This window comes from Gadus macrocephalus, chromosome 10 (genome assembly GCF_031168955.1).
Source record: "Gadus macrocephalus chromosome 10, ASM3116895v1".
In the NCBI taxonomy this organism is placed as follows: domain Eukaryota; kingdom Metazoa; phylum Chordata; class Actinopteri; order Gadiformes; family Gadidae; genus Gadus; species Gadus macrocephalus.
Genome location: NC_082391.1, coordinates 13,218,070 through 13,245,927, shown reverse-complemented (window position 1 = coordinate 13,245,927; position 27,858 = coordinate 13,218,070). Strand labels below are relative to the sequence as shown.

Here is a 27,858-nt window from a genome sequence, read left to right as displayed (position 1 = left end):
GCTAGTGAGAACAGGGCCAAGGGCATTTACAAGAACAGGGAATTCCTGGGAGGAAATCGATCAAAAGGTCTGAAAACGTTGAAAATGCATTTTTAGCAGGGAATATGGGGGGCGGGGGGGGGCTCTGACGCCGCATTTGAATGACGTCATACAGACGGGCCCTGGCAAAGTTTGTGTTTGGAGAGTAATTGGTGCGGCGCCACCGGCCACAGACTCTCCCACCTGAGAGCACATTGTGCCGTACTGGAACATTTACGCCCATATATGGTCAAAGGACAAGGGCTGATACTACCCACAGGGCTTGAGGGGTGTGAGTACACACACACACACACACACACACACACACACACACACACACACACACACACACACACACACACACACACACACACACACACACACACACACACACACACACACACACACACACACACACACACACACACACACACGATAAAAGGGACGTCTCACATTCCTGCCATTGTCACTGGCTAAATTCAACACTTTCAAACTCTGCCGGGCCGACAAAACAAGCACCCCGCGTTCCTACACACCCCGCCGGGACAGCCAGCACTCGAGGAAAAGCCACAGCAAGTCACCAGGACCCAGGGAACAAAGATACGCAAACATAAACACACACATACGCACGCACTCCAACACCACCATCTACGTACCCCACCCTGGCGATTCCCCCCACCCTGGCGATTTCCCCCCCCCCCCGTGGTGGGTCCATCAAACGCACCACGCGAATACAAGCACACACGCATTCCACACACTATCTCCTTTCAGTAATGAGCCCCTTCTTCTGGCCATGTACCGAAGATGAATTACACACACACACACACACACACACACACACACACACACACAGAGCCGCTCTGTTATCACCAGCGTTCTCGGGAACACCACACTGCGGTCGCAGTCTCAATCACGGAGAGGAGGGAATTCTGCAGCTGTCAGTTCTGGGGGGGGGGGGGGGGGGGGGGGAACAATGGGAAGTTTGTGTGTGCCTGCACAAGTGTTGACACGACGGGGGGGGGGGGGTGAGATACAGTGCTCTGCTAGGGGGGGGGGCACACCCACACGCATGCATGCATTGGTGACGGTGCGTAGGCTGCACGCCACGATCACACGCCAGATACTACACACAACCTCGTGTGGCAGCATGTCATGTGGCGCCCGTATCTTTTGGGTTCGTCAACTACGGCAATCCCTCCCTCTTAAGGCTTAGCTATGTTTCCACGTCGACGCAACGCAAGGGGGTTTACGGACCCCTTGCGTCCGCCGCAAGGTCTTGACGTGCGCCTCCCAAAAAGTGTTACTCTCCGTCGAGGCGACGCAGCAGCAAGGGCTCTGATTGGTCCACTTACTAAAACCTAACAGAACCAGAATCTTAAAATCTTAGAGTACCATATTAAGCGCTATATAAATTTTATTTATTATTATTATTTATTTTTTTAACCAAGACAGGTTCACGACTGTGTCGAAGCGTCTGCGTGGTCCTTGCATTACGTCGACGTGGAACCATCGTCAGCCCTTAGAAAAACGCAGACGTTAAGGTCTCCCCTTAACATGTGCGGTTCTTGGCCTTGAGGCCGATTCGGAAGTCAGCTGTGGGTTTCAGGAGAACAATGGGGACACAGCGCGACCATCGCAGCACTGACCCCCGTCCAGAGCCCGGCGGCTTCCTGAGAAACAGGATGTTTTGGATTCTCCGCTGAGGAGCTCTGGTGACCTGCCAAGAGTCCGCTTCCCTGGACATATCGCAGAACGCGAAATGAATGAACCTTGAAAAGGCTCATGGTGCCACTGGAGGACCTTTCGGTTAATCTGTGATGATACCGGCAGCTATTCACAAACAGATTTGACGCGTCTGGGAAAGAACCCTGCAGGGCATATGACCATCATGTCCTCACGATGCTTCCTTTTTTGGGCTTTTTTGGGTTCTTAACCTTCCCCATCTCCAGTAGCCTCTTCCCCTTTATCTGCAATGAAAGGCATCTCTCGGCTGTTCTCATGGACAAACTTTGCAGCAGGATCTTACTCCTGCATTTACTTTGACAAGAGATGGTGATCATACTTAACGGTCATCACTGTTGTGTCTTTGCCTGTACTGCTCCCTATACAGAACATATGCAACATGTTTTAATATGTATGGGAGAATCTGGTTAAAACTTAAAAAAGGCCATGGAGAAAATAAGAGTAAACCATAAAAGGGTACAAATCTACATCCAACTAACGAGATTTTGAGCCGAGATTTAAAACAATAGACATTCCTGGACACGATCCCCTCCTCCTTCAACACACATCCCACGTCCTGGGCCCTTCCTGCTAAAGAAATACGAGCCCAGGAGTGTATCCAACCCCACACAAATGTCCTCCAGCAATGTGGAGGTTAAGAACACTGCATGGGAATATAGACCAAAACCTAAAGTTATCATAGGTCGACTCGGACCAATCAAAAGTTTTATTGCTCCAGTCCTAAGAAAAGTCCCGTCAGTTATACGGAAGATAACAGAGCTGGGGGGGGGGGGGCATTCTACGGTCCATCCATTGTTCTGCAATGCGAGTTTATTGAGGTCAATACAGCACACACACAAACACACACACAACCGCACACCTGATCCAGGCCTGACTCACCACGAGTCACATCAACCCGTCAGAGATCACTCACCATGACTAACTAAAGGCCGTCAGAGGGCCTCTTCACCCACACTCAGTCAACGAGCCCACAGTACTGCCCTCTGTGAACCTCATGAAGTAGTAAGTGTATGCTGCTGCAATCCATCCAACCAACACCAGCCCCTACGTAGTAGTACTACTCTGTCAGAAAATGCTGTACTTATGATGTGTGAAACAGCCCGTAGCCATTGACACTGGTTTAGGCAGAGTGCGTTTTGTGAAGGGATTGGGGCTTCAGGCTAGTAATCCATTTACCTTCTCATGCCTGCGCGGCCACACAGTCTCAGACACACAAAGGATTAACCTATACAACTCTAGGAATGATGCAAATTGGGTCTGGCACCAAAAGCATGCATCAACAATCAAACGCCACCATTTCACTTATACATTTCAACCATAAGCACACAAACTAATGAATTTCCACTCCATCAACATTTAATCTCAGAAGCAATCAGTGTTCACATTAACATAATTGTAAAAATCTTCTTGAATGGTATAGGAGACTTTATACCTATACAGCCCACAGTAGTTGAGTTAGTAGTTATAAAGGAACGGACAGTTTGCTGGACGTTCCAGCTCACTGGGTTTGACAGTTATCTCCACCATGCCCTTTCCTGGCTGAAACAAGTTAGTACAAGACCCATCCAACTGGTTTACTAGCTGACAGACAACCCTGAATGAACCCTTTGAACAAATGCAATTTTGAAGACCACCACCCTTACATGCTCAAATACACAAACACTGAACTGCAAGAGCAACTCGCGGGAACAAGTAGAACGTCTTAAATTAAATTTGATGGGAGAATTTTAGTGGTCTGATTGTATTCTCTTACCTTTTTTAATTAAGGATCGCCTGGATGTTTTCTTCTGGTCCAATTTTCTTGTGAATCACAACACAATCTAATCTGAAAATGTCGGACAACACGGATATTAATTAGGTCAACGCTAACAGTCATTGTCGAATTCGTAATATGAATCCAAGGCTTGTGTTGGTGTGAGTGCTGGAAGTAATTCGACGTTGTGGTTATGTCTGGCTCAGCCGTTCTTGCATATCCTCCTAGACGACATGTCGCATAATATATACATTTGTTCAAAAAAATATTTGTTGTTTTTCAATGGTAACAGTAGTGACAAAAAGAAAAACAATGCATGAACATGAAGTGCTCCCCCCTTACCCAAACACACAGTAGAACCAATTACAAATTCAAAATACATTTGTTTTTTAAATAAAGTACAATATAACAAGGTAAAGAAAATAATAAGAATAACGTTGTGCTGGTTGTCTTGTTTTGACTCATCCGAGAGGCAGGCTTCAGGTATTTATACACAACAGCCAGGAGCTGCTCTCCCACCAGTATCCCTGGGTCCACCCCGCCGCAGCCACAACATATTGACACATTCGTGAACAAAAGACTGGCGCGGCTGGTCCGGGTGAACCCATGTTACCGACGGAGCTACTCCACTGAACATGTTCCACTATAACGCCTTTCTACACACACTAGGTCCTACCCTTAGCATCACCGGCCTCGTTTGTGACCCACACACCCTGTGTGTTATTATCACAGCCATCCAGCGGGGCTGTAGCAGCACAAACACACAACAAGCCGACTGAACCCTGCAGGGTCAGCCCATTCAGAGATAGCATCGCTGCCTTCGTCTGGCCAACAATACACTGGCCTAGATTCCCATGCCTTTATTTTTTTCACTGTCATAAGAGCTACAGTGTTCCTTAAATGTCGGCACATCAGCGCCCTCTTTTTTTGGTGATGTATATTTCATTGTCTACTCACATTACCGGCAGACAATCGAAAGGCTGAAGTCGAAGCGTAGCGCGTCAGTCTCCTGGCTAACTCTTTAGCTCCTAGTGTTAGCACCTAAAGTCGTGCTGGGGTACCACTCCTTGCCAGCGATGCAGTGTGCTACTTTAACCACCAAAAACGTATCTGTGCTGAATATACTGTCACCCAAAACGTATTTTTACTTACCGATTCACGGCGTGTCCCAGTCCTGTTTTTTTTCTCCGTAATCCTATAAATATTCCCTCTGTGTTTGCCCACTGGTCTTGGTTCTCGTCCGCCTCGCTACAGACGAGGCGACAGCATCGAGGCGTCTATTAAAGAGAGGGCGGGATCAGCCTTTACCGTAATGACGGCGCAATCAGAATTCCCCTACTTACACAGGTGTGTCACTAGTTGCGATCTATGAACTGGTTGAATGTTTAATGAGATTATTTTTAATTGTTAACTTAAGGAACGATTTTATACGAGATCCTAAGTGTCAAACCAAACCATAACAACACACCAGAAGCTTTCCAAATATTGTGGTTGGTTCGTCTGATAATCCCGCTCCGTTTCCATTTCCGCCAATTATTATTGGTGTAATAAACAGCCTGCGGAAACAGCCGAGCCCGCTGAAGCAACGTTTTTCTTGGAGCGCCGAACCCTTGTCTGAACACCGGGCATTGGGACAAAATACCATCCAGGGGCAATGGCCACATTAGTCTTCCCTTCATGCAGCAACCTTTTATAATTGCAGTCCAATAAAAACTATGGCAACTGAAGGCCTACATAATAATACAATTAATGCAATGTATCAAGCATTGAATATAACATTTTAATATAAGTTACATCTTTCATACCAGTCCTGATATAATTGACATTTCTAGTGAACATGATAAATTAATTATCCTTTTGTTTAACTTGGGAAAACAAACAATAGTCTATCATGGAGGATTCAAAGAGGAACAATGCTAGGAATTTCCCCAAATGTGTCCCATGAGAATAATGCTGCACTCTAGAGGTAGAACTGCAAACTGTCTGAAGCACGACAGATTTACATTGAAACAGAATCGAAATCATAATATATATTTGGGAGGAAACATTCCCCCAAACATTTGCAAAACAACAAAATAATACATAAATAAATCGAATTAATACCCTATATCGATAGGCTATGGTGAAATAAATATAGTATTACTTGTTATTTCAAACTTAGTGTACACTTTTGTGCATTCCCTCATATTTTTCCATTATAATGTCTCCCATTTATGTTTTGTGTTTTTCTGGGTTTGCTAAATAAACACACTGGGAGCATAAGCAGCATCGCTGACTTTATCTTTCCACTGTTTCTCACTGGCCATGGTCTTCTAGCAGTAATAATTGTGTATAAACGGGGCGCTGGAAGTCTTTGAACAGTCGCTGAATGATCCATTTTCTTATCCATTTATTACCCTTTACACATGAGGTGGTCCGCGAAAGGTCTTGATGACAATTTAGTGGTACAGCTAAAGTCAAAGGTTGAAAACCACTGAATTAGCCTATATAACTGTCGATGTATGAAGGGTTCTATTTCATCCTTACTGACCGCCAGAGGCGGTGCATTAAGCACTGGATTTATCCGTCTCGCGCATGCGCAATTCGAGTACCTATACCAACAAGGTCACATGTGACCCTCGTGACACCGGATTAGCTATATAGCCCGGTGTCGACAGAGGATCTGTTCCTTTCATCTTCTCGCAAAGACGCATGTAGTAGTACCGCTTGCGGATAGCGTATTCGCTTTTTGGAAAGGATCGCGCCCCAGACTGTGTGCAGCCTCGCGACCAAGGGTCGGAGCAACGGGTGAACTCGTCCTCCAGGGGCTGTTTGTCTGTACAGCGCGGAAAGGCTTCCTTTGAGTAGAAGCTTCCAAGTTTTGTTTAGTAACACTTTTGTTAGAAAAATATATAGATAATCGTTCAGTCATTTACCGGTAAAGGCAGCGCTCTCGCGTCCTCTCCCGGCAACACTGCTGGGATTATTTTCACTACTGGCTACATTGTACAGCGCTAACCTACCTTGTGGGTGAGGCAGCGTGTTTGTAACACTGTTGCGTATTTCTTTCGGTCACTTACCGGTGAAGGCAGCGCTCTCGCATCCTCTCCCGGTAACACTGCTGTATATTTGAGTGTAATTATTTTCAGTCACTTGCTGGTGAAGACTGTGCTCTCGCGTCCTCTCCCGGTAACACTTTCTTGGCTTTTCTCAAGTTAGTAGCTTACTGGTGAAGGCAGTGCTCCCTCTCGCAGAGTTCTGCTGATGGCTCATGTGTGTGGCGCCTGTGTGGCCCTCCTTGAGCCCGACGATGGCCATGATCGCTGCCCCTCTTGCCTCGGCTTCGAGCATTTGAGGGAGGGCCTTACCGAGAGGGCCTGTATGAACTGCGGCTCCATGCCCTTGGCACTCAGGCTGGCTAGGCTCGCAGCGGTGGAACATCCGACAGCCGTCGACCTTCCATCAATGGCGCCACTTCCTCCGGCTCAGCCCGGCCGTTCTTGGCGTCGGGGTAGAGCAGGGCCCCCCCCCAGGAAAAGGGCTAGGGACGAGCTAGCATCCAAGGTGGATCGCTTGTCGTCCGACATGGTGAGGATACAGGAACTCCTCCTGACCCTGCAACCTGGGGCAGGAGGCGCGGTGGCTGGCATCCAGCCTGACCCTTCCTTGGGGGATGTGCCGGGCACGGACGATGTCCTGTCGCTGGCGGCATCGGCTAACCTCTTCAGTGAGGGTGTCACGGGGGAGGAAGCCTCGAACGCTTTTGGGGAGGCCTCCCGCTCCTCTGCTCAGAGCTCTGGGCACAGCACAGAGGGTAACCCCATCGGGGCCGTCATCCGTACGGCCCTGGCTCGCCTGGGGCTCGATGCTCCTCAGGCAGACTTGGCTCAGCCTAGCGCCTTTTTCAGGCGCAGCCCTGCCACAGCCCCTTTCTCTGTCACTCCTTCGGAGGAGTATTTAAAGGAGCTACACGTCTGCTGGAACGGATGCCAAGGCTCTCCCCCGTCTTCTTCCAGTGCTCGGGCCTTGGCTGCCATGCGGGATCCAGCGCAGTATGGGCTGGGTCGCATGCCACCCGTTGAGCCCGCCATTGCCTCCCTCATTTTAACCCCCGATCAGGCTTTGCGGCCGGATGCCAGGTGTCCTCGGCCCCAGTGCAGGGTCACAGACGACCTGCTCTCGAAGGCCTATGACGCAGCAGCGCGTATGGGGCGGATTGGCAACTCCCTCTCCCACCTAATGCTGGCGCTCTCGACCTCGCTGCAACAAGCTGCAGTTGAGCCGTCTACGCAGGACCTGAGCGATGAGTCCCTACAGGCCTTTGCCCTCATGTCCAGGGAATTGGGGCGTGTTATGTCCACCCTGGTCCAGACTCGCCACCAGGTTTGGTTGGCTCAGTCGCCCCTGATGGAGGCATGCAGGAAGGCCCTCAGAGCCGTGCCAGTGGTAGCGGGGGAGCTGTTTGGGTCAGCTGCCCTGGAGACGCTGGAGCGAGCTGCCCAAGCTAGGCAAACCAACCTGCAGCTGTCGGGTCTTCACAGGAGTGTGTCCGCTCCTGGCAGGCCTAGAGCCCCCCCGGCTGCCCCCCGGGGCCGCTACCAGCCACGCTCTTACCCAGCGAGAGATGAGGGCTTACGTAGGTCTCGGCGGCCCGCCCAGAAGCCCGCTGATAGCTTTCGCGCCCCCGCCCGCCCATCGCCTGGGCAGCCTCGGGCTGCGGAGCCTCACCGGTACCCCTCCAGAGCCGACAGAGGCCGGGGGGCCAGGCGCTAGGACCACGGGGCCGGTCGTCTGCTGTTTTTCCCAGCAGCAGATCAGTTACTGGGCTGCCTGTACTATAGACCCCTGGGTGGTTTCCACCTTAACCCGGGGGTACGAATTACAGTTCCGACGCCGGCCCCAGGCCTTCGGCCCAGGAGCTATCCGCCCTCCTGGCCAAGGGTGCGATCGAGCCAGTGGACCCTCAGTTACAACCCGGGGGGTTCTATTCGGCGTACTTTCTGGTACCCAAGAAAGACGGCGGATTCCGGCCCATTCTAGACCTAAGGGGCCTGAACATGTTTTTAAAAGTTTTACCATTCCACATGCTCACCTCGGCGGATACCCTGAGGGTAGTTGCCAGGGGGGAGTGGTTCACGACCATAGACCTGAAGGACGCCTATTTTCATGTGCCGGTTGCGCCACACCACAGGCGGTTCCTGAGGTTTGCCTATCGGGGCAGGCATTACCAGTTCAGGGTACTTCCCTTCGGGCTTTCCCTCTCCCCGAGGGTTTTTACCAGGGTTGTGGCGGCAGCCCTCGCACCCCTGCAGACGCAGGGCATGAAGGTCCTGCCGTATCTGGACGACTGGCTGGTCTGTGCGCCCTCCAGGTCCCAGGTGGCCCAGGACACGGCCCGCCTGCTGTCGCACGTCGCCCGGCTGGGCTTGACGGTGAACCAAACAAAGAGTTGCCTGGACCCTTCCCAACGGGTTACCTATCTGGGGTTGGTCCTGGACTCGGTCGCCATGAAGGCCTACCTTTCACCTCGACGGGTGAACGACATCCTCTGCCTCCTTCCCCTCTTCAGAGCCGGCAGGAGGCTGCTTTTTATTCAGTTTCTTCAGCTTTTGGGAAAGCTGGCAGCTGCTTCAGCTGTGGTGCCTCTGGGCTTACTGTCCCTGCACCCACTCCAAATGTGGCTGAACAGCCTGCACCTAGATGCCAAGTGGCACAGGCAGAGGAGGGTCAAGGTGACCCTGCAGTGTTTTGTCTCTCTGGCTCCATGGAGAAAGAGCGTATCTGGAGGCAGGCGTGCCCATGGGCGCAATTCCGGCACGCCGGGAGTTGGTGACAACCGACGCCTGCCTCTAGGGATGGGGCGCAGTGTGGCAGGGCAGGACTGCGCAGGGACGTGGCACAACACATCAATGTGCTGGAACTCCGGGCTGTGCAGCTGGCACTAGCCAGCTTTCTGCCCCATTTGACAGGCCGGCATGTCCTGGTCCGGTCGGACAACATGGCCATGGTTTCCCAGGTGAACCACCAGGGGGGCACCAGGTCGGCACGGCTTCTCCGGGTATCCCAGAGCCTGTGGACTTGGGCTCCTCGTCTGGCAAGCCTACGGGAAATCTATTTGCCGGGGGCCCAGAATCGGGCGGCAGACTTCCTCTCCCGACGGAAGCCTCCACCGGGGGAATGGCGGCTTCACCCCGAGGTGGTGGAGTCAATGTGGGGCCTCTTCGGCAGGGCAGAGGTGGACCTCTTTGCCTCAGAGGAGTCGGCGCATTGCCCCCTCTGGTTCTCCTGGGCAGAAGCGTCCAGCCCTTTAGGGCAGGACGCGCTGGCGCACGATTGGCCGGACAGGCCTCTTTATGCGTACCCACCATTGCCTCTGGTTCTACAAACACTCCAGAGGGTCCTTTTGCAGGGCCACCGGCCCCTTCTGGTGGCCCCCTTTTGGCCGGGGAGGCTCTGGTATCCACTGCTGCTCAGGCTCTGCTGCAGCTCGCCATGGCGCCTCCCCGACAGGAGGGATCTCCTGTCCCAGCTGGGGGGTCAGATCTGGCAGATCCCGACCCCTCTCGCCTACAGCTCTGGGCTTGGCCACTGCAGGGCCCGACCCACTGCTGAGGGAGTGCACTGCGGCTGTCAGGGGTACCGTCATGAGTGCCAGGGCACCGTCGACCAGGTTGCAGTACGGAAACAAGTGGAAGCTGTTCTCCAACTGGTGTGCGGCTAGGGCCGTGGATCCAGTGCACTGCGCTGTGACCACCGTGCTGGAATTTCTGCAGTTCCTCCTGGATAGTGGCCGGTCGCACTCTACCTTGAGGGTCTATGTCGCTGCTATCTCCTCCCTACATGATAGGGTTGACAGCGCCACGGTAGGGTGCCACAGATTAGTGTCCCTCTTTCTTAGAGGGGCTTTGAGGCTGCGTCCCCCTACAGCCATGAGGTCTCCAGCATGGGACCTGCCGCTGGTGCTGGAAGCCTTGTCATCGCCTCCCTTCGAGCCTTTGGGTCAAGGTGGGTTGAAGTGGCTGTCCATGAAGGCTGCCTTTTTACTCGCCATAACCTCTGCCTAGCGGGTCGGGGAGTTGCATGCCCTATCAGTGAGTGATACATGCCTGTGGTGGAACTCTGATGGCTCGGGTGTCACTCTATGGCCGAATGTTGCGTTCCTGCCAAAGGTGCTTCCACGCAATCACCTTAACCAGCCCATCCAGTTAGCACGCTTTGACCCCCAATCTGGGGAGGGTGGGTCTGAGCTGCTGTGCCCGGTGCGGGCCCTTAGGGGTTATATTTCTGCTACCGCCGGTATTCGCCAGTCGGAGCAGCTTTTTGTTTGCCATGGTGGCCCTAACAGGGGTCGTGCTTTAACAAAGCAGAGGCTGTCCCACTGGATTGTGGAGACCATATCGCACGCCTACGGGGCCAGTGGCCGCCCCTCGCCATCCAGGGTGAGGTTTCACTCAACCAGGAGCGTCTCAACATCATGGGCTGCCCTGAGAGGGGTGCCCCTGGGGACCATCTGTGCCGCGGCGTCATGGGCGTCGCCTAGCACATTCTCCAGGTTCTACCGGGTCAACGTTGTCACTCCCCATCCAATGGGCGTGGTCCTGATGCCAAGCTCTGCTGTCTCTGGTCAGTAGGTGAGCGCTTTGATTCTTCGTGACGTTGTTGGTATTGGCCATCCAGTGCTTAATGCACCGCCTCTGGAGGTCAGTAAGGATGAAATGAATCCTGGATGACCGCCAGAGTTACAGGTCACTCAGAAGTCTCGTGGTTCGCGAGAAGATCCTGAGAACAGATCCTCTGTCGACACCGGGCTATATAGCCAATCCGGTGTCACGAGGGTCACATGTGACCTTGTTGGTATAGGTACTCGAACTGCGCATGCGCGAGACGGATAAATCCAGTGCTTAATGCACCGCCTCTGGCGGTCATCCAGGATTCATAGAACCGGAGTTACATACGTAACTCTGCGTTATCCTCTCTCAATGTTATGCTAAATTCCATCAGAACGCTAGCATACATTAGCTAGCTGACAGTCCATCTATTCTGAGCTTATTCCACTCGCTAGCTTTGTTTAAAGTAAGGATTACTTATTATTGAATTGCAGGAAATTTGTTTTCAAATTTTGCTGTCAGGCAGTCTCCATAACCCCTGCCATATTTGGTCCCCCCCAATGTTGACAACAGGGCTACAGGCTTTTCATTGAATCTTAGTTGATTAACCAACAGAAAAAAGTACTTCTCAATCATTATTGCCATTTAGATACAATACAAGGTAAGAACTAGAATATCGAATTGTCCGGTGTCATAAAAAAATAGCGTACAGAAGGTAAAAACAAAAAAATATTTGGCATATAAGTTAAAGCATCTAGAATAAAAATAATCATCATCTATAAAGTGGAACTTGGAAATAGTCTATTCCACAAGTAACCTGTAAAGTCAATGAGTGTTGACAAAGGTAATGGTCTTAGGTATTCCTTGTTGCCCGGTGTCAAAGCACCCCGTTGCCCGTGTGTGTGACCATGTGGCGACGCAGATTGCTGGGGTTGTTGAAGCTGGCTGTGCACTGCAGACACACGTAAGGCTTCTCCCCCGAGTGAGTCCTCAGGTGGATCTTAAGGCTGCCGTTCTGAGTGAAGCGCTTCCCACACTGGACGCAGACATACGGCTTCTCTCCGGTGTGGATGCGCATGTGGATGTTTAGCGTGGCCTTGTTGGCGAAGGACTTGCCGCACAGGGCACATGGGATGGGCGGCTCCCCGGTGTGTCCGGCCCGGTGCACGATCAGCTCCTCGCGGTTGACAAAGCGTTCCCCGCAGAAGCTGCAGTCCAGGCTCTTGGCCACTCCCTGTGGGGTCACAAGGTTGTGCAGCAGCGGGAACTGTGCGCCGAAGTGGCCCGGTCGCCTTCCCTTGTCGCCGGCCTCTAGCGCGGCGTGCTTGAGGGACAGTGAGGCAGCCTGGAGGCGCTGGAGCCGTTCAGCTTGGCCGTCTCTACCGGGACCCCCCCTGCTGTCCTGCGTCCCCTGCGAAGGGGCCCTCTCACTGGGGCCGCTGTTGAAGCTGAGGAGGCTGTCGTGTGTGATGCTGTGGTCCGGGGACAGCGAGCTCAGGGCCTCCAGTTCGGACGCGGTAAAGAGGGTATCATTAGCGTCCACCGCCAGTGGGCCCTCCCCTTGTCCGTGGACGCTCAGGATCCGCAGGTCCCTGTTGTGACTGGCCATGTGGGAGGAGCTAGGGGCGTCCACATGCAGACTCTCCGAGGTGGCGCTGCGCTGTGTGCTGCGGTCTCCAAATGCATCACAGTCTTCTGCAGAGAGACAAAACAAAGTATAGGTATAGGTAATTGTTTCATTATTAGCACATAGGGATAGAATGTTTACTTTGGGAGTAACTGTACAAGTCTCACTGATTGTGGTATTGGTGTGACTCTTTTGTATGGTCCTCAACTAGTTGCGCATGTCCATTGTGAGTTAAACTTGTACAAAGGCCTGTTAAGCTATTTTTTTCTTTCCTAGTTTATGACTTCCCTGAGGCAAAGGTACACACAAACCCAAGCACATCCACAGGGGAAGCCTACAGTGTTTTTTAAATAGCTTATATTGTTTTTACTACTGCAGATGTTATTTAAATAAATATCATAAATGTAATTTATGATATTTATATTCTTGCCCACCAACTAACTTTATCTTTAATAAGTTGAAGATAAGGTTTAAGATATTTTAACAATTTACCTAGTTTCTTTTTGAACAGTGGATCTTTTATTCAAATGTGCTCCCGTTCAGACTGTGTTAACTTGGTGAGAGGCTGACGCAGATAATTCAGAGATATATGCTATGGGGCTTCTGTTGAGTTAGCGGGTTAAGTATATTTGTGTCAACTAAAATGTCCAATTCAATATTTGAAGAATGAAAAGCAGTTTGAAGTGAAAATATATAGAAAAAATGCATCAATAAATATAGGCCCCCTGTACAATATGACAATTTAATTCCAAAGGTACCAGTCGAGAAGCAATAAGGGACTGCATTACCGACAAAATCACAATTGATAAAGTTTGCCAAATACATCACCAATCACCAGTGATGTGGAGATATATAGACAACAGTTATATAGACCATATCTAACACCCTGATATTACCGAACCACTCATACATGTATTCACCTGTTGGCCTGCCTCCACCAATATCCTCTTCATCTTTGATTAAAATGATGTCTGGGGTCTCCTGCTTTCCTCATTAAGAGGGAAACACACATAAGACATATTTTTGCATTTGCACAGAAAAGTTGTAAATCCCCATTTAAGACACAGTGAATCATAAAGGTGTGTGATTATATAGGTGTGTGCTGTGCCTACCTCTGCTTGAGTTGCAACAGACGAAGCTTCAGTTTTGGATGGTGAATGAGAAGGGGGATATCCAAACGCCTTATGGTCCATCTGGGGCTTTAAACCTGAAGACGATGACGATAATGATGATGATGATGATGATGATGATGATGATGATGATGATGATGATGATGATGATGAAGAACAACAAGGTGCAGGAAACGGGCATCTCGTCCATTCAGATAAGTCATGTGTTGTGAGGTTGCCTATTGCTGTTATTCATCATTATTAATTATGCAGGATGAATCATGGTTATTATTATTAATTTTACTACACATAGTAATTATTAATACAGTGAGCGTGCTTAAAGACCCCCCTGAACACTTGGACTGTCTTGTTTTCCAACTATTACTCAACTCACCATTTCCCAGTGATTTAGTCCGTGGTTTGCAGATGTTGGCTCGAGCCAGGGCGAAACGACTTGCCGCACGCGATGCATTTGATCTCGTTTGAAGCCGCATAGAAAACAGCTCACTCCTCATCACCTTCATCCTCGTCCTCAGCGCTTCGTTTTCTTTCAGGCTCTGAGTTATTTGTAGGCGAAGGGTAGTCGAGCCTTCCGAGAACAGTTGGCTAATTTCAGATACGGCCGCTTTCGCAAGTACGTCCATTATGGACGAAAGCTGTTCTTCCAAAGTGGAGCCGCTCGGCGACATGTTTATTGGCATATTTCACTCGACCACTGTTGATGTGACAGTAACAGAAACTGACATCAAACTGAACCCTGTGATGTGGATTTACCCCAGGACGTAACACGCAAAATGGCCTCTTCCGGCATGCTACCGTAATTACTAGAAAACAACACTGTAGTACAGCTCGATGGAAATATTGACATATCAGTCTACCCATCGATGTGTGTGTGTGTGTGTGTGTGTGTGTGTGTGTGTGTGTGTGTGTGTGTGTGTGTGTGTGTGTGTGTGTGTGTGTGTGTGTGTGTGTGTGTGTGTGTGTGTGTGCATCCATCAGAGTTGTAGATAAACCTTTCGCACATAAAGGGGCTGTGAACACCAAATCGTTGTGGTTTTCTAACCCAGCTGTATTTCAGTCAGCTAATGTTTTCCTGTATAATCACTGTTGGTGTGTGTGTTTAAGTGACCACCTTATGTTACGCAGTTTCAAGACTGCTGATTTAAGGTGTGTGTTATGGTTTCCATGGTGATGTGTTTGCTTGTCAAAAGTATATAAAGTGTAATATTTACAGTACAAATTACTATGTTTGCTTTTGGTGACAAGCTGGAAGCCGGTCAGCAACGTTTATCTACAAGAAGACTGAATTTAGCCGAATGAATGACCGTCGATGAGAGAAACTGCAGCTGTTTCCAGGAGTTGCTTTTCTCAGTGTCTCGTAAGGAGCCGTCGCCATCATCTGGACGTCCCAGAGAAATGCAGGCAAAAACACCTCAACCATTAAACTCATATAGAGCTCTATAATCTTGTTTTTGCTGGCCAACCCTTTACTTTATTAATTTCTTTATTGCTAAAAACTATTCTATTTTTTTAATAAGAAGACAGCTTGGTGTTTTCGCTTATGTTGGTTTTAATGGACTGAGATAGAAGGCCGTTCGGTATTTCATAGGTTTCATGGACTGAGAAAAAGAGGATGAAGAGGACGCGTTATCTCATCAGGTGAATTTGTTCTGAACAGAAAGTTCGTTGTTTTGTTCAAACAACCAAAAATTTTTTTTTAATATTCTTACTAAGGGTTATTCTAAATATAATTGCATTGCTATGTGATTACAATATGAATTATATATATACGCTATATTACAGTATTCTGTTTTATGGTTTTCCAGTATGCGTTGCAGTCCAGCAATTGTTACTTAAATCTGGATAGATAGTCCACTGCTGTCTTCCCTGAGTAAATTATATTTATTGGTTACAGAAACAGGTGTAAAATTCGATGTGTTTGCCAATGCCAGTCTCCACAAACGACCTCGTGAACGTTCCAGTCAGCTGGGAACCCAGGTCGCGCGTTGTTTGGTCGCGCTCTTTTCTGGACCAACTGCCTTTTCCGAGACACATCGACGTCACGACCAGGGACACCGACGGCATGGTCAGTGGATCTCTGTCCGTGTCCGGGCAGCTTTGGTTGGGCAGTTTTTAGCATCACAAGCCAACAGTTATCTATCTGAAGGGGTCGGCAACCGTAGGCACGCGTGCCACCACTGGCACGTGGCAGCATAATCATTGGCACACTTAAAAAATATATATTATTCTGTTTTGGGCATTTCCCAGTGCAAATATGTTTAAATGAGTAACTAAAAGCAGGGTTCTGAAATGGGACCAATTAATAGTTTGTAGACCTATGTAATGAGTAATAGACAGACAAGAAACTATTTAAAATATTGTTGCAAGTGGCCTGTATGCATCGCCTTCACATGGTTTTGCAAAGCTGTACATGTCTTAAAGATATTGATGCGGATGGTTCCAAGATTCTCATATTCTTGTTTTTTTACGTTTCTCACAGTGCAAATATGTTTTTGAATGAGTTTCTGAAAGTGGTGTTTTAAGATTGGACATATGTAATTACAATTTGTAAGCCCATGTTGCAAATATAACAAAAAAATCATTTAAAATGTTGATGCATGATTGTGGACTATATGGAAATAATACAATTCCAGGGCTTCTGGAAATGTTTTAATATATTGTTGCTTAAGGCATACTCATTAACGAGAAAATGTCAAACTGGCACTGCATGTTGAAAAGGTTGCTGACCAGAACGATAGTGGCGGAGCTAGAACAATTTCAGTGGGGTGGCCAGGGTGAGACCAGAGGTAATTTCCGTGTGGCACATAAATCTAAATAGGATAATAATAATAATACATTTAATTTAGAGGCGCCTTTCAAGACACCCAAGGTCACCTTACAGAGCAGTGATATGATATGGCATCTAGTGTGGCCTAGTGTGCATAGATTTAACTCAGATTCTAAGACACCAAGTGCAGGTTGGTCTCAGGTTTTCAGGTCTGTTTAAAAAAAAACACTAACTTAACATTCTGATCTAACCCTGTAAAAGTAAAAAGTTAAAATGGAGTGCATTTATCAGAAAATAAAAAATTACACAATTTCAAAAACATTATTTTGTTAACTCTTGAATCCCTGCCTCTAACATATACAAAATACATTAACTTGGCATTAATCTTACAACAGCCGTATTCTGCGATTATTGTGGTTTGTAGCAAAGCGATTCACAAAATCACCATATTCTAGGGCTTTTGTTTGTTTTTTCGTTCACAGGTAGCTATACTCACAGGTATGGCAATAGTCCCTTTGATAAACCTGAACAGCTCGTGGAATACCTCTTTGAATGGTTCAATGATCTTTGTGAGTTCCACAATATCAGAGGGCATCTGTTCACCGAATATGGACATAAGAGTTAGACATAAATGTATCAAGTCTGCAAAAATGCAACACAAAAAATGCAAACACAACAAGGGTGGCCAATAGGGTGGCCGGGTTTCGGTCTAGGGTGGTCCCGGCCACCCCCTAGCTCCGCAACTGCTGACCGACTCGCAGAAAGTCCGTTATCAGTCAACAGAGCGAATATCGGCGATACCGATGTAGGTCCGATATATCGTGCATCCCCACCACTGACCATTAGTGGATCAACCAACTATGAAAATTATTACTCAATCATGACTGCATACAGGGAAGGTGAATTTATGTCAGGCCTTGCGATAAATGAGACTGCAATATCAAAATAATATATATTTATAAATAATAATATAGTATTCAGGGGGAATAAACCATTACAAATATTGGACAGAAACTAGTATCTCAATCTATAAAAACAAACAAAATTAAATAATATAATTCAAATAGCATAATAATAAAAATAATATATAAAATAATAAAAGTCCAAAACTTGGAAAGTATCTGAAATACAAAACTAAAGCAATCATTGATCACATACACAAGAAAGCTGTCAATGCGATTGTCCGGTTGCTACGTGTTAAAGCACCCCTTAGCCCGTGTGCTTGACCATGTGGCGACGCAGACTGCTGGGGTCGCTGAAGCTAGCGTTGCACTGCTGACATTTGCAGGGCTTCTCCCCGGAGTGAGTCCTCAGGTGGATCTTCAGGTTGCCTCCCTGCGTGAAGTGCTTCCCACACTCGATGCACCCGTACGGCTTCTCGCCCGTGTGGATGCGCATGTGCATGGTCAGCTTGGCCTTGCTGGCCAACACCTTGCCGCACAAGGCACAGGGGATGGGCATTGTCCCCTTGTGGTGGACCCGGTGCATGACCAGCTCATCGCGGCGGACAAACCGCCCGCAGCCTTCTAGACTCTTGGCCACGCCCTGAGGGAACACCAAGTTGGGCTGAAGCGGGAACTGTGTGCTGAGCTGGCCCGGTTGCCTTTCCTTGTCTCCGGCCGCCAGCGCAGCGTGCTTCAGGGACCGGGAGGCGGCCAGGAAGTGCTGGAGCCGTTCTACTTGGCCGTCTCTACCGGGACCCCCCCTGCTGTCCTGCGTCCCCTGCGAAGGGGCCCTCTCACTGGGGCCGCTGGTGAAGCTGAGGAGGCTGTCGTGGGTGATACTGTGGTCCGGGGACAGCGAGCTCAGGGCCTCCAGTTCGGAGGCCGTAAAGAGGTTGTCATTAGCGTCCACCGCGAGTGGGCCCTCCCCTTTTCCGTGGACGCTCAGGATTCGCAGGTCACTGTCGTGACTGGACATGTGGGAGGAGCCAGGGGCGTCCACATGCAGACTCTCCGAGGTGGCGCCGCCCTGCCTGCTGCGGTCTCCAAAGGCATCGCAGTCTTCTGCAGAGAGGAAAAACAAAGACAGTGAAATTGCACAAGTGCCCGAGGACCAAAACCAGGGCTACCGGGCGCCTAGTGCCTAGGTCAAGGGCATCGGCAGGAGTAACCTAACACGGTTGGCTTTTGGTGTGTGAAGAAACTCACGTCAACACGGGGAGAACATTCAATCTCCACAACTCCGAGGTATACTTGTGTTTTAGCAGGGCTCTGGTCATGATGCTTTTTTAAAAGAGGTCCAGGCTTTTTAGCGCAGGAATAATCAAGTATATTCTCAGTTGATACTTTTTCTTCGCTTGCTCCAATGGTTATTACTTACCTAAAGCGGGCATGCCTCCACCAATATCCTCTTCATCCTTGATTAAAATGATGTCTGCGTTCTGCGGCTTTCCACATAAAGAGGGAAACACACACAAGACATATTCTTGCATTTAAGCAGATAATTGGCAATCCCCATGAACAACAATAGTAATCATAAAAGGTGTTTGCTTTCTATGAGTGTTGTGCCTACCTCTGCTTGAGTTGTAACAGAGGAATCCTCACTTATTGATGGTGAATGAGAAGGGGAATTTGCAACCTCCTTGTGGTCCATCTGGGGCTTAAGGTCTGATAATGATGATAAAGAATACATTAGATTCTGGACCAAGAGCACTTGAAGTGCAAGAAATTGGCATATCGTCTCTCAATTCGACCCTAGCATTTTAAAATGATGATCTGAATTTGCACAATAACATCTTCCATGCGAATACATTTTTTACAAAATGTTGATTGTAAAAATTGAAATGGAAGCTTGGGGGCCCCCTTGTGTCTTTGGGGGCCCAATGCAACAGCACCGTCTGCATATAGAAAGAAACTGCCCTGGTTACCAGCTGAAGTTAGTAGCCGTACCTTAATCCTGTTTTTCAGCCTTCTGACTCACTTGGTGACTTGTAGCATAGTATCCTATTTAATATGCCAAATGAGAGCTGTGTGAATCTTATGTTAGTGAGGCGTGTTTACCACCACTATCACTGGTTAAAGTTAACAAAACCCTTTAACCAGATATTTTCAGGTGAAGATGCAGAGGAAAATGTCATTGTTCAGGAAGCCCCAGCCCTGTCCTCTTTCAGGAGGTTAATAGTGCTACAGCAAGAGATAGGTCATCTCGGGTGAGATTTGAAAGGGATAGGCTATTTTTCCTTCATGGAAATATATGTAGATTTAATTGAGGATTGGTTCCGTCTCCCATTTGACCATTTTGAAGTTTCAAACAAATTAAGGGAGGATGATAGTCAAGCAGTTGCTGATATGTGTAAAGCAAATGGAAGCCTAGGGGACTATATTAAAATGACCATGTAAAGTTGTGAATGTATAATGCAATAGCATTATCGTTTTCCAGATATGTATATGTTATTTTAGTGAAGTTTTGAATAAAAATACAATTATCCAACTTACATTTGCATTTCCATATACTAGTCTGGGTGTCTATCACATCAACGACATGAACAGGATGATAGGAATGATAATGTTTTCAAAGTGAGATTGAAATCATGCCCCTTCAAAGTTTTGGGTGAAGCAGACAAGGCTTCTCTTTTTTTCATAAAAAAATAGCAGCAGTGTATAAGTGAGGCAATAAGTGCGATAAGCATAACAGCACAAATAATTCACACGAAAATCTCAAAAGAAAATAAATACACTATTTACCCTAATATAAAGTGGGAGATTACTGAGCTACAAAACTGATGTTGTGTAAGTTTTAGGTCTTTGAATATATACATAAAATTGCGTAATTATTTCCATGTATTCCTAGGGAAGGACCCCCCCCCCCCCCCCACCCCACCAGAATTGTGACTCGCATGCCACTTCACTTAATTATAACTAAAGTAATAATTAATAGTACAGTGAGGGTCTTTAAAGACCTCTGAACACTTTCCAACTATTACAGCCGGAGATCAACTCACCATTTCCCAGTGATTTAGTCCGTGATTTGCAGATGTTGGCTCGAGCCAGGGCGAAACGACTTGCCGCACGCGATCCATTTGATCTTGTTTGAAGCCGCAAAGAAAACAGCTCACTCCTCATCACCTTCATCCTCGTCCTAAGCGCTTCGTTTTCTTTCAGGCTCTGAGTTATTTGTATGCGAAGGGTTGTCGAGCCTTCCGAGAATAGTTGGCAAATTTCAGATACAGCCGCTTTTGCAAGTACGTCCATTATGGACGAAAGCTGTTCTTCCAAAGTTGAGTCGCACGGCGACATGTTTATTGCCATATTTTACTCGACCACTTGCGAGCTGTTGTAGAAACCGATTAAACTGAGCCCTGTGATGACAGTTAACCCCCGAACGAAATACCCACAATGGCCTCTTCCGGTATGTTACCGTAATTACTTGAAACAACATTGTTGTACAAACCTGTATGTCAATTAATCAGTCGGTGTCTGTAATTATAAATATTGAGCTGTGGCCAGCATGTTATTAAATTATATAGTAGTAGTAGTGGTCTGAAAAATAACGGACCAGTGATAAAAAATAATAACAATAAATGATATATTTATTTTCATGTGAAAATAAATATACCTTTTTAAAATAAATAACTTAAAAATCGTTAATTACAACAAGTTATACCACTGTGGCGTGTTAACCATAGTGTTATAACCCATTTGGATTTCAAACTCACTCTTTTGTGATACAATCCAAGGTAAGAACTACAAAATACTACCAGACTCTCGTACTTCATTTCATTTGCACAGAGAGTCTGGATCTAACTGACCAACGTTAACTCACTTGAAGGCGGGTGTCTGTTGCAGTTTAAAACTAATGGATCTGCCCAGTGCCATAATTTAAAACAATCCTCCATAACTTTGCAATACCCTATTCCACAAGTTAAGTTTGATGCCAATTTGGGATTATAAACATAACGATAATGACACATTATTTATTTGAAAAAAAAACTGAAAAATGATACAAATAGAAATGTTGGAAAGCATCTTTCATAAGTCACGTTTACATCTGAAAGGTGAAGCGAATCTTTAGAAATTGTGCAAAAAAGAAATTTCAATTAGGTGCATTTCCATCAAGTGGTTGGAGCGGAAAACGACACACATTCCAGGACTTGTCGTATCCTTTTGATAACAGCCTCTCTTAGGTCCTGATATAGAGTGGAATTGCGTTGTTTTCCATCTCAAATATCTGTTATGTTTTTTCTTCGATGAGAGCGAGGAAAAGTTTTACCTCTTCAGCGGTCCACACGTACTATCTATTATTCACATTGGCCATCTCTTCCATTGACGTATTTAAAGGATACATTGTTCATATTTATAATTCGAAATTCGTTGCAGCCTTTTTACCACAGATACTCCAGGGTCTTTAGCATATAACCACGTTGTCTGTTTACAGTTTAATGCATTTCTACAATGTACCAGCTCGTTTTGAAGGCTGAACAGACAATTTAATGGACACGGTATAATTAAAGGATATGCAAACATAGATATCCTATATATATATATATATATGATATATATATATATGAATGATATAGGGTGTCTATGTATACACACGCTTAAAAATACATATATATTGACGCTACAAGTTGATGTCGGCAGGGTTGCTATGGCCAGTCGTTATGCGGAAATCGGAAGGATGTTGTCAGTCCTGTGTGTTCAATGTTCGCTACGTCACAGCTGTTTCGAAAAGTGTGTTTCCATCTCCCATTTTGCACATTTACTCTCTTTCGCATTTCTCAAAAACCACTTCAAGAGAGCGGATAATTTTTTTGGAGAATTAAAGGATTTTTATGAGAATTTTGGTATTTCCATCAGCGTTTACTGATTCGATACTTCAAAATTCGCATGAAATCAGGGGGAAGGAAACGCAGCTATTGTGATGAAAAAAGCCAAAGGCATTCATTTGATCCCATACGCGATAAAGGGGTCATTCAAAGCATCCCGTTGCCCCGTGTCAAATCACCTCATTGCCAATGTGCTTGACCATGTGGCGACGAAGACTGCTGGGGTCGCTGAAGCGGGCGTTGCACTGCAGACACACGCAGGGCTTCTCCCCAGAGTGAGTCCTCAGGTGGATCTTCAGGCTACCGCTCTGCGTGAAGCGCTTCCCACACTGGACGCACCCGTACGGCCTTTCACCTGTGTGGATGCGCATATGCATTCTCAGCTTTGCCTTGTTAGCCAACGACTTGCCACACAACGCACACAGGATAGGCCCCGCCTCCTTGTGGCCGGCCCGGTGCATGACCAGCTCCTTGCGGCTTAAGAACCGCTCGCCACTGTCCAGGCTCTTGTCCACTCCCTGCGGGAACAACAAGTTGTGCTGCAGTGGGAACGGTGCACCGAGGTTGCCCAATCGCCTTCCCTTGTCGCCGGCCTCTAGCGCGGCGTTCTTCAGGGACCGGGAGGCGGCCTGGACGCACTGGAGCCGTTCTGCTTGGCCGTCACTACCGGGACCCCCCCTGCTGTCCTGCGTCCCCTGCGACGGGGCCCTCTCACTGGAGCCGCTGTTGAAGCTGAGGAGGCTGTCGTGGGTGATGCTGTGGTCCGGGGACAGCGAGCTCAGGGCCTCCAGTTCAGACGCGGTAAAGAGGGTGTCATTAGCGTCCACCGCCAGTGGGCCCTCCCCTTTTCCGTGGACGCTCAGGATCCGCAGCTCCCCGTCGTGACTGGACATGTGGGAGGAGCCAGGGGCGTCCACATGCAGACTCTCCGAGGTAGCGCCACGCTGCGTGCTGCATTCTCCAAAGGCATCGCAGTCTTCTGCAGAGAGGAAAATAGAAAGAAAGCAAATGTTGAATACAATATTCTCCATATGGGTATGGCTTGTGTATGGGTGGTTTTACACAGGCTTACTAAAGTAAAATTCGTTCACCTATTGCTCTCTATGTTTCTTCCCAAATTAGTTATACATGTCCATTGTGTGTTAACACTTAAACAATTTATAACTCACCAACAGTTGGACTGCATCCATTGATATCCTCTTCATCTTTGATTAAAATTATGTCTGGGGTCTCCTGCTTTCCACATTAAGAGGGAAACACACATAAGACATATTTTTGCATTTGCACAGAAAAGTTGTCAATCCCCATTTACACATTGAATCATAAAGGTGTGTGATTATATAGGTGTGCTGTGCCTACCTCTGATGGAGTTGTATTGGTTGAAGCCACACTTTTGGATGATGAATGAGAAGGGGGACTTCCATCCGCCTTGTGGTCCTTGAGGTGCTTTAAACCTGATGATGAGGTTGATGATGAAGAATAATACATTACATTCTTGACCAAGAGGATTCAAAGTCCAGTAAATGAGTATAACGTCAATTTGGATCAGGTCTTTTTTGTGAGGTGGACTACTGATATGTTATTATTCATTATCAATTGTTAATCATGAATCATGATTATTATTAATATTACTACTTCCTATTACTACACATATAGCAATGCATAGTACATTGATCGTGCTTAATGAACCCCCAACACTAAGTACCGTCCTGTGTTCCACCTATCACAGTCGGGACTCAACTCACCATTCCCCAGTGGTTTAGTCCATGGTTTGCAGATGTTGGCTCGGGCCAGGGCGAAACGACTTGCCGCACGCGATGCATTCGATCTCGTTTGAAGCCGCAAAGTAAACAGCTCACTCCTCATCACCTTCATCCTCGTCCTCAGCGCTTCGTTTTCTTTCAGGCTCTGAGTTATTTGTAATCGAAGGGTAGTCGAGCCTTCCGAGAACAGTTGGCTAATTTCCGATACGGCCGCTTTCGCAAGTACGTCCATTATGGAGCAAAGCTGTTGTTCCAAAGTGGAGCCGCTGGTCGACATGTTTATTAACATGTTTTTCTCGACTACCTGCGAGAAGTAACAGAGACTGACATGAAACGACCCCGTGTTGTCGATTTACCCCAGAATGGAATAGCCGCGAAGTCACACCCCTTCCGGTAGAGCCCATGGGACCTATGAGTCGAGATCGAAAAATATGAATGGGTTTCAATGGAGAGAAAGTAATTATCTTCTGGTCCCAGTCTTTATATGCCCCGGAGTACACATATGTTGTTTGTTGATTTAAATGATAATTTTTCATGCCTGACCGTTTATTGTGCAATTGTTCAGTTAAGGGCTGTAGATAAAACACAATGAGAAAGACTACACGTCTCGTATGAATGTGACGTCACGCTCCTTGCGACTGGCGTGGACAAGACCGACAATCTCCCCATCGGCATAACTGAAAGTCTCCACATGCCCCAACTTATAATAGGGTTAGGTTTTCTCTATCGATGCTGTTATCCTCCCCTTGGAAAAACGCGGTGAAGAGGAGCCGAGAGATCTACCGGAAGAGGCGTGACTTCGCCACTCATGTTACCGTAATTACTAGAAAATAACATAGCAGTGCAGCTCTAAATTGTGGCCAACCTGTAATCAACTTTGCAGTCCCTCTGTCTGTCTCTTTGTGTGCCCATCGGTTATACTTATCCTTTCAACAAGATTTATATCATCCGATCCCACCAGGACCCATTAACTGTCAGGTTAACATTCCCAGATTAACATCAAAGTTGCTTCGAAATCCCAAGGGTAACCAGGCTAAACTATTGGGTACCCGCCATCTTCATACAACACCGCATGCTTACACACATACACCCACACGCTCCCCAGGGATTGAAACCATGCTTTCATGTGAGCATTGCTGCAGACAGATGATGTGGAGTGACTGCACTGTGCTTTGGTGCACGTTTGCACCATTGTGTTTCTTGTATAGTTAGTGTGTGTTTGTCGTGTCTTTCTCCTGAGGACTTATTCTGCACATTTAAGAAACGTTACTTTTTTAATAAAAGCCAGATCTCTGAAAGTGAATGCCATCCTTTGTTTATCACATACATTATTCACAACACTTCAAAATGACAATCAGTAAACAATTCACTCTCGGCCAGTCTCTTGTTTAAGGGTCAAGGAACGTTAGCACCCTTCTCACTCGCTTTCCCTCCCCCTCATTACATTGTGATGTAGATGTTGCGTTGTATAGGAGACTGCAAGTCGTTATCATGTATTGTTCCCAGTATTCAGCCACAGTCTGCTTTATGTCCTCACTAAAGTAATGAAGAATGAGACAAGGGTAAATTAAAAATGGTAAATAGTCATGCGTGCCCTACACAAGCATAGCCCAAAATATTTTTCTTGAGGTTGGGAGCCACCGCTGGAATATTTCTTCATCAAGTAAGGCATCAGAGGGTAGGCTGTGTCATCATCAAGAAGCAAAATTGGTATGGCCTCGTCATCCATAATCCTCTTTTTCAGAGTAGGGATCTTGCCAGTCTTGAAGTATGAGCTAAGCTTTGAAATAGCAAAAACGTGTGCATCGTATACACTCCCATGCCATTTTAACGAGACATCCATGAATCGGAACTTAGTCACAGCCTGCACATGAAGGGAATGCTTACCTTTCCTGTTAGATCGCTGCTTTATTTCGATGAGGGTGCCGTCGATCGCTCCCAAACACTGGCATGCCATTAGCACAAAAACCATAGGACCTGATACTGTGGCCAATCGACTGACCTCTGTACTGTTGATTCCATTAACCGTCTTGCAGCCATGTCCACTTCACTTCACCCGGTGTATTGCGATTTAAATTGGTCTCTCGCCTGGCCAATCCTAAACTCTCAATGATGGTCACTCTCCCTCAACTTTGTTTCCTTTGTATTAACCCACGATGTGAAAGTTTTCCTTTAAGAATCATGTACACAAATCGTCTCATTGAATGTAGGCCTATAGTTTTTAACTTTGCTGCCTGTATCTTCCCATGATCACTCTCTAAAACAATCCTGTTGCCCTGTGTCAAAGTACATTGCCTGTGTTTCCCCCAGCACTATATGGTTAAGGCGGCCGCGTGTAATTCTGGCGAAAATTGAACCCAGGCAGGGTCTTTGTTTTGGCATGAAAACCCATCAAATAACCCCTCCATATACCTTTTTCATTGAAAATCGAGTATATAAATGTATACTTTATATAATTTATATTTAGAAATAATATATAGCAAGTGTTGACACGTAAATAAAAGTACTTGCATATGTAAGTTACAGTAGCAAAATATTTATTCACTACAATCAAGCATGGCACGTTGTTGACAGAAGACGCACTGCACACGTGATTCAGGGGTGTCAAACTCATTTTCACCCCGGGCCACACAAGCATTATGGGTTTCCCTGAAAGGGCCAGTTGTAACTGTAAGACTATCTAATTTAACTATTCCTTAAGATATTGCTAAATAACTGTCTCTGTGTTTGATTATTATTTATTCAAGTGTATAATATACATTGCATACTTGTTCATGTAATTACATACATTTGAAAATATATGTAATAATAATAATGTGTTATGATACCATAAATCCCTTTAATTTATCAGGTTAAGAAAACCAACATTACTTAATCAATCAAAGATCAAGTGAATAAAAATTAGTAATACTATCAAACATAAGTTATTACATGAACTTTACTAAGCTCAAAAACTTGTTTAAGGACCAAGGTTCTACCACCTTAATTCTGTAGGGTACGTCACATCTCAATATTCTGAGCAACCTCTTTCAAAAACTGCTGGAACTGGCGGTGATCCAGGCCACACGCCTGTATCACTGCCATATAATGACCAGTTGACCGTTGTCATTTTATCATCCAGTTGCAGAACCATTTCACACAGGGCTTCTTGGTGTCCAATGCAATGATAGGTTATCAGAGGTGTGTGGCAGAATTTTTCTGCATTTTCGCCATTTTTTTTAAGATCTTCAAATTAATTTGAAGCTCCCGCGGGCCACATAAAATGAGGTAGCGGGCCGGATTCGGCCCGCGGGCCTTGTGTTTGACACCTCTGGCATAGAGTGAAGGACAGCTCAAGCACCGGAGAAGACGACCCATCTACAGCTTGAAGTCAAGAGAGAGAGCTGGTTCGTGTTTGTGTTTTCCCCGGCTGCAGAAAACAAATGAAAAGTTACACCCCAGAAACTTCCTATAGACTGCCATCGCGGTACAATGACCGATCTCTGGTAGACCAGTGGCTTATTGTTTTGAATATCGACATCGAGACTAGGGATCAACCGATACGGATTTGTTAGGGCCGATACAAAATCCTAAAAAAGAAAAAAAAGAAAAGAAAGAGATACCGATACCGATTTATTTTTCATCAGCCTTAGCCGATAACCGAAACGCCGATACCGATTTTCTTAAGCCGATATTTAGAGCCGATAATACCCTGGAAATCCAGA

The 27,858-nt window shown here is 46.9% G+C and overlaps 2 protein-coding genes across 4 annotated transcripts; both read right to left on the bottom strand.

Moving 5' to 3' along the window:
• Positions 1-5,886: 5,886 nt before the first annotated feature.
• LOC132466516 (zinc finger protein Xfin-like) lies at positions 5,887-26,481 on the bottom strand. Its single transcript, XM_060063767.1, has 11 exons — positions 26,042-26,481; positions 24,137-25,690; positions 23,751-23,845; positions 23,561-23,627; positions 22,563-23,370; positions 17,852-18,536; positions 17,121-17,219; positions 14,231-14,528; positions 13,840-14,075; positions 13,648-13,711; positions 5,887-12,795 (listed from the first exon to the last, which is right to left on the bottom strand). Exons 2-11 carry the CDS (start codon positions 24,441-24,443, stop codon positions 11,978-11,980), a joined length of 3,477 nt encoding a protein of 1,158 aa, XP_059919750.1. The 5' UTR covers positions 24,444-25,690; positions 26,042-26,481; the 3' UTR covers positions 5,887-11,977.
• On the bottom strand, positions 15,566-22,549 carry LOC132465733 (zinc finger protein 252-like). 3 transcript variants are annotated; one of them, XM_060062473.1, is made up of 4 exons: positions 20,568-22,549; positions 19,139-19,233; positions 18,947-19,007; positions 15,566-18,630 (listed from the first exon to the last, which is right to left on the bottom strand). In XM_060062473.1, the coding sequence occupies exons 1-4, from the start codon at positions 20,872-20,874 to the stop codon at positions 17,834-17,836; spliced, it is 1,260 nt and encodes a 419-aa protein (XP_059918456.1). In that variant the 5' UTR covers positions 20,875-22,549; the 3' UTR covers positions 15,566-17,833. The 3 variants fall into 3 exon arrangements, with proteins under 3 accessions (XP_059918456.1, XP_059918455.1, XP_059918457.1); XM_060062472.1 differs by having other exon boundaries at positions 16,701-18,630; positions 18,947-19,013; XM_060062474.1 differs by lacking the exons at positions 18,947-19,007; positions 19,139-19,233 and having other exon boundaries at positions 16,702-18,630.
• Positions 26,482-27,858: the final 1,377 nt, after the last annotated feature.